This window comes from Cebus imitator, unplaced genomic scaffold (assembly GCF_001604975.1).
Source record: "Cebus imitator isolate Cc_AM_T3 unplaced genomic scaffold, Cebus_imitator-1.0 Scaffold82, whole genome shotgun sequence".
NCBI lineage: Eukaryota > Metazoa > Chordata > Mammalia > Primates > Cebidae > Cebus > Cebus imitator.
The window spans coordinates 3,504,695-3,511,895 of NW_016107397.1; the positions used below are offsets into that span (position 1 = coordinate 3,504,695).

At 50.7% G+C, this 7,201-nt stretch overlaps 1 protein-coding gene across 1 annotated transcript in view; it reads right to left on the reverse strand.

Annotated features, from left to right (window-relative positions):
* The window catches only part of ZAN (zonadhesin), a 62,536-nt gene that overhangs the window by 38,289 nt on the left and 17,046 nt on the right, over positions 1–7,201 (reverse strand). The window contains exons 14-18 of the mRNA XM_037740393.1: positions 5,817–5,999; positions 2,526–2,667; positions 2,222–2,341; positions 1,040–1,164; positions 346–491 (exon numbers count right to left, since the gene is read on the reverse strand). Coding sequence (XP_037596321.1) covers positions 346–491; positions 1,040–1,164; positions 2,222–2,341; positions 2,526–2,667; positions 5,817–5,999 — 716 coding nt within the window. The remainder of the gene's footprint in view (positions 1–345; positions 492–1,039; positions 1,165–2,221; positions 2,342–2,525; positions 2,668–5,816; positions 6,000–7,201) is intronic.

The following is a 7,201-nucleotide window of genomic DNA, read 5'->3' on the forward strand; positions in this document are numbered from 1 at the left end:
AAAAAAAAAAAAAGTCTTTCTTTCCCTTGTTTTGTCCATCTGGGGAGCCACTCTTCCTTCAAGAATGGAATCAAGTGACTGCCCTTTTGAAAGCCTCCAGAGCTCACTAGTGCCTCCTTCTAGCACATTCCCAAAGCATGTACATCCATCCTACTACCTATCATGTGCCCCAAAACCATTTTCTCCTTCTCCTGGTCCAAAGGAAGCCCTGCCACTTAAGCAGGGTGCTTCCCACCCATCAAGAGATGCATCAGTTATCAAGTAGTGGTGCCAGGGATGGAAGGGGAGTGGGCGGGGCAGAGGGCAGGAAGAAGTGGCAGCTGCCTGGCCGGGACACCGCCTCACCTGGACACTGTCACATACAGCTGCTGGTCACCATCCCATCTCACCCGCAAACCAAACTCCGTCTGCAGCTCCACAAATCGCCCACTTGCACCCAGGAAGACGCCTTTGGAGGGTATGGCTGGGAGGGTAACTTGCTGACCCCCAACCTGGAAGGCAGGGCAGAGACAAGAGACAGAGAAACAGATCTGGGGGTCAAGGAGGACCCCAGTAGACTTCCATTTCCATGGCTGGAAGGCAGGACACCACCCACAGCGGCCTAACAATCTCATCCACCAGGAGTGGACTGGAGCTTCCCCACCACTGTTTTGTTGTTTCTGTTTTTGTAAGAGACAGGGTCTTACTATGTTGCCCAGTCTGGAGTGCAATGGTGCAACTGCAGCTCACTGCACCCTCGGCCTCCCAGGCTCCAGCAATCCTCCCACCTCAGCCTCTGGAGTGGAGGGGACCATAGGCAAGTGCCACCACACCAGGCTAATTTTTTCTATTTGTTAAAAGACAGGGTCTTGCTATAGTGCCCAGGCTGGCCTCAAACTCCTGGCCTCACACAATCCTTCCACTTTAGCTTCCTGAAGAGCTGGGATTGCTGGCCACTGTCTTGTTCAATCCCATCCGTGGAAGGGTTCTGGGCTTGGAGGGGCCGGCCAGGACACACAGTCAGACTCTGCAAGGGTGGTGGGGGTGGAATGGGGCTCACCAGCGTGCGTCTGCCCTTGAGCAGGGTGACGGTGGTCTCGGGCAGGGTCACATAGACTTTGCTCAGGCAGGACACGCCTTCTAGTCCCTGCTCCTTATTCTTGGCTGTCACCCTGAAGAATGGGTCTGGGTGGGGAGAGGAATGAAGAGAGTCCAGTGGCTCATTTCTGAACATCCGCCGTGAGCAGTGCCCTGAGCTCAGAGTCGCAGGAATAGATGAGGGCCAAGACACACCAGCCCCAAAGTCCAGTAAGGGAGGCCAGACCCCCACAGGAGCGGACCACGACTGCCTCTTCCAGAAGAGCCTGCGGCTGCCGCATACCTATCTCCATTAAGTGGCTGAACATCTTCCAGGGCGTTCGTGCTCCCTAACCACTGCCCTCTTCTTTTTTTAAAACTTTATGTATGTATGTATGTATGTATGTACATATTTGTTTACACACTATCTCGTTTTTCTACCTGGCTGGAGTGCAATGGTATGATCATAGCTCACTGCAGCCTCCAACTCTTGTGCTCAAGTGATCCTCCCACCTCAGCCTCCCAAGTAGCTGGGACTATAGGTGTGTTCCACCACACCTGGCTGATTATTTATTTATTTATTTATTTTTGAGACGGAGTTTCGCTCTCGTTGCCCAGGCTGGAATGCAGTGACTCGATCTTGGCTCACTGCAACCTCCACCTCCCGGGTTCAAGCAATTCTCCTGCCTCAGCCTCCTGAGTAGCTGGGATTACAGGCACCCATCACCATGGCCGGCTAATTTTTTATACTTTTAGTAGAGATGGGGTTTCACCATGTTGACCAAACTGGTCTTGAACTCCTTATCTCAGGTGATCCACCCATCTCAGCCTCCCAAAGTGCTGGGTTACAGGCTTGAGCCACTGTGCCCGGCCTGATTTTTAATTTTCTTTTTTTCATGGAGATGAGGTCTTGCTATGTTGCCCAGACTGGTCTCAAACTTCTGGGCTCAAGTGATCCTCCTGCCTCAGCCTCCCAAAGTGTAGAGGTACCAGTGTGAGCCACTGTGCCTGGCCCTCAAACCTCACCTTACAGAAGAACATGCTCCTATTTTGCCTTTTCCCCCATCTGCACCCTGCCCCTTCCTGCCACCCACTGTGCCCCCATGCCCAGCAGTGCTGCCCACATACCCTTCCCCCAGGCTGTGGTGGCATTTCCAGGGCCTACCTGTCGAGTTGCCACAGGGCTGGGACAAGATGTAAGTGCACCTGCCCATGAAGCCAAAGTGCCTCCCGTCAAAGGTGACATAATGAGGGTCTCCGTAGACCAAGCAGGTGGCAGTGCCTGCTGGGAGAGAAAAGGAGAACCAGAAAAGCTGCTTCCACGGCCCCTCCAGGGACCCTGAACGGCAGCCCACCCGTTGCCCAGTGGCAGGTCCCTATTCCTCTGCTCAAGTGAGAGACTGGGATCCTGGCGTCACATCCACTCCGACAGGCTAGCAGGCAGGGACAGCATGGGGAGGAGCTCTCACCATAGGGGTGGCATCCGTACTGGCCATTCTTAAGCTGGCACACGGTGTGTGTCCCGCACTGAGAGATCTGGCACTCGACCCGACTGCCCAGCCAGCATCGGCAACGTTCTGTGCAGTTGGGGCTGAACCACTCTGCCCCAGGCTGGGAGAAAGGGATCTGAGGTCACACAATCACATAGCTCTTAGAGTCCTTCCTTTTCCGTTTTCATTTCTTTTTTAATTTTTTTTTTGAGATGGAGTCTCACTCTGTCACCCAGGCTGAAGTGCAGTAGCACGATCTCGGCTCACTGCAACCTCCACCTCCCAGGCTCCAGTGAGTCTCCTGCCTCAGCCTCCTGAGCAGCTGGGACTACAGGTGCATGGTACCATCCCCGGCTAATATTTTGTATTTTTTGTAGAGATAGGGTTTCTCCATGTTGTCCCGGCTGGTCTCAAGGTGATCCGCCCGCCTCAGCTTCCCAAAGTCTTAGAACCAGGCGTGAGCCACCATGCCTGGCCTTTTCTTACTTTCTTTCTTTCTTTTTTTTTTTTTTTTGAGATGGAGTCTCACTCTGTCATCCAGGCTGGAGGGCAATGGTTCGATCTCAGCTCACTACAATCTCTGCCTCCCAGATTCAAGTGATTCTCGTGCCTCAGCCTCCCAAGTAGCTGGGATTACAGGCACCCGCCACCACGCCCAGCTAATTTTTTGTATTTTTAATGGAGACGAGGGTTCACCATGTTGGCCAGGCTGGTCTCGAACTCCTGACCTCAGGTGATCTGCCCACCTTGGACTCCCAAAGTGCTGGGATTATAGGCGTGAGCCACCATGCCTGGCTGTTCTCCCTTTCCCTCTGCCGTGCCCGGGAAAGAGGCTGCTCTCCCATGCAGACCTGACCTTCATGTGATTCCTCTCCCCACCACCTACCTGATATTCCCACCACCACAGCACATTTGCAGGTGCTTTTCTCTCCTCTCAAAATGTTCTTCTCTCCTCCTACTTTTTTTTTTTTTTTTTTAAGAGACAGGGTCTCCGTTGCCTAGGCTGGAGTGCAGTGGCACAATCATGGCTCGCTACAGCCTTGATTCCTGGGCTAAAACCATCCTCCCACCTCAACTTCCAAGTATCTGGGACTACAGGTGCACTCCACCATGCCTGACTATTTTTTAAAAATGTGTTTTAGAGACGGAGTCTTGCTATGTTGTCTAGGCTATCTGTCGTTGAACTCCTGAGCTCAAGTGATCCTCCCACCTTGGCCTCCCAAAGTGCTGAGATTACAGGTGTGAGCCACTACACACAGCCTTATGTCTGTGTTGTTTTTTTTTTGAGACGGAATCTCGATCTGTTATCCAGGCTGGAGTGAAGTGATATAATCTCAGCTTACTGCAAGGTCCGCCTCCCAGTTTCAAGTCATTCTCATGCCTCAGCCTGCCAAGTAGCTGGAATTACAGGTGCCTACCACCATGCCTGACTAATTTTTGTATTTTTAGTAGAGATGGGGTTTTGCCATGTTGGCCAGGTTGGTCTCGAACTCCTGACCTCAGGTCATCTGCCCACCTCGGCTTCCCAAAGTACTGGGATTACAGCCATGAGCCACCTTGCCCAGCCAATGTCTGTCTTTACCCAACATCTTAGCCCTCCCATGAGCACTCTCATTCAATAAATACTTGCTGAATGAAGGAGTAAACCAAGACCCCATGTGTCTCTCTGAATCTGAGAGCATTATGAAGGCAAGGAGCATGACCTATTCATGGTGACCCCAATGCCAGGACAGTAGAACGTATGAAGTAGGTTGGGTGTGGCAGCTCACAACTGTAATCCCAGCACTTTGGGAGGCCGAGGTGGGAGAACGAGTTGAGCCCAGGAGCTCAAGACCAGTCTACCAACATGGCAAAGCCTCGTCTCTACAAAACAAAACAAAAAATCTTTGTAAAAAGTACTAAATAAACATTTGTTGAATGCATAAATGAATCTATCAGAAGTGAATACATGCCTTTCAGAGCAGGGGGAAGAGATTCTTGGTGCCTTTGACAGATCTTTCTGCTCAGGGTGTGGCTGAAGCTAATCTCAGTAGCAACACTGGGAGACCCAGGAGACTGGTTAAAGGGGGCTGGGGAAGGAAATAATAGTCCCAAAAGAGACACACAGAAGCTCTGATGTCAGTGAGAACACCTGGAGCTAAGAGGCACTGGACATTAATGAATAGCTTCATGCACTTTTTTTTTTTTTTTTTAGACGGGGTCTCACTGGCTGGAGTGAGTGGTACAATCCTAGCTCACAGTAGTCTCAAATTCCTGGGCTCAAGCAATCCCTCCACTTCGGCCCCCAAAGTGTTGGGATTACAGGTGTGAGTCACCACGCCAGGCTTTTTAATGCACGTTTAATTAGTAGGTTGCATATATTTATCATAAGATGCTAATGATAATAATTAATACTTATTAAGTAATTGTATGTGTCAGGACCTAATTTCATCCTTACAATAATCTGATATGAGGTAGAAAATCTTATTGTGTACACTTTATAAATATGGAAAAAAGATTTAAAGAGGCAAAGGAACGTGCCCAGCCAGGCATGGTGTCTTACGCCTATAATCCCAGCACTTTGGGAGGCTGAGGCAGGAAGATTGCTTGAACTCCAGACTTCGAGACCAGCCCGGGAAACATGGTGAAACCCTGTCTCTACCATAAATACAAAAATTAGCTGGGCGTGGTAGCAGGCACCTGTAGTCCCAGCTACTAGAGAGGCTGAAGTGGGAGCATCACTGGGGTCCAGGAAGTGGAGGCTGCAGTGAGCCGCTCTTGCACCACTGCACTCCAGCCTGAGCGACAGAGTGAGAGTGGCTGGGCACGGTGGCTCACGCCTATAATCCCAGCACTTTGGGAAGCCGAGGCGGATGGATCACCTGAGGTCAGGAGATGGAGACCATTCTGGTAACATGATGAAACCCCGCCTCCACTAAAAATACAAAAAATTAGCCAGGTGTGGTGGGGGGCACCTGTAATCCCAGCTACTTGGGAGGCTGAGGCAGGAGACTCGTTTGAACCCAGGAGGCGGAGTTTGCAGTGGGCTGAGATCACACCACTGCACTCCAGCCTGAGCGACAGAGCCATACTCCATCTCAAAAACAAACAAACAAACAAACAAAGAAAAGATTGAATGAGTAACTTAGACACTGTGTAACCACTGCGTCTCAGCTGACCTATTGGGACTATCCGGTGATCCCAGTTCGCTTCACCTGGGGAGCAGATGGAGCTGGAAGCCAGGTGTTGTCATGCATCCCCTCGCAGGACCCCGGCATCCCAGGGGCTTACCTTATAGTAGTTGTTGTTGTAGAAGCAATTGCAGGAAGAGGCCTGGATGCAGCGGTTGTCAGTAAACAAAAAGCCTGGGTCGCAGACACAGCCCCCCCGACAGACGGGCCCGCAGCTAGGCCTCGGGCTCTCGCACGAAGCGGGACAAGCACAGGATTCGTAGTGAGCATTTGGGGGGCAGCGCTCTAAGGGGAAAACAGCCTTTGTCACACTTTCACTCTGTGGCTTTCTCGGGGGGCCTCCCTGTCTCTCCTCTACCCCCAAACTCAAGTTCTTCTCTAGGAAACAGGACCATATTTTTCAGCCACAAAATGGCCTGAATTAGCTTAAATATGGCAAGGGAAAAAAAAAAAAAGGCCTGAAGGCTGGGCATGGTGGCTCACATCTGTAACCCCAGCACTTTGGGAGGCTGAGGCAGGAGGATAGTTTGAGGCCAGGAGTTTGAGACTGACCTGAGCAACACAGTGAGATCCCATCACTACAAAACAAATTTGAAAATAAAAAAATGTCAGGCCAGGTGCGGTGGCTCATGCCTGTAATCCCAGCGCTTTGGGAAGCCAAGGTGGGTGGATCACTTGAGGCCAGGAGTTCAAAAGCAGCCTGGCCAATAGGGCAAACCCCCATGTCTACTAAAAATACAAAAATTAGCTAGGCATGGTGGCTCAGGCCTGTAGCCCCAGCTACTCAGGAGGCTGAGGCAGGATAGTCGCTTGACCCAGGGAGGCGGAGGTTGCCGTGAGCCGAGATCATGCCACTGCACTCCAGCGTGGTCGACAGAGCGAGACTGTGTCTCAAAAATATAAGAAATAATTTTTTTAAAGGAATGACATCCTGATGCATGCAACAGTATGAAAGGCCAGGAAAACATTACACTCTGTGAAAGAAGTCAGACACAAAGGCCCACATATTGTGTGATTCCATTTGTATGAACTCTCCAGAACTGGCAAATCCATGGATATAGGAAAGAAATTTGTGGTTGCCAGGGTCTGGGGGAAGGCGGTGGGGGAGCGGCTGCTAATAGGTACGGGGTTTCTTTTTGGAGAGATGAAAATGTTTGGATTAGAAAGTGATGATGGTTGTACACCTTGGGAATATGCTAAAAACCAGAGAATTGCTTTTATTTTATTTTATTTTTTTTTGAGACAAGGTCTCACTCTGTTGCCCAGGTTGAAGTACAGCAATGCAATCATGGCTCAATACAGCCTCAATCTCCCAGGCTCAAGTAATCCTCCCACCTCAGCCCTCCGAGTAGCTGAGACTACAGATATGCACCGCCACACCCACAGCTAATTTTTTTTTTTATATACTTTAAAATAGAGAGGGAGGTCTTGCTGTGTTGCCCAGGCTGGTCTCAAACTCCTGAGCTCAAGCAACCCTCCTGCCTT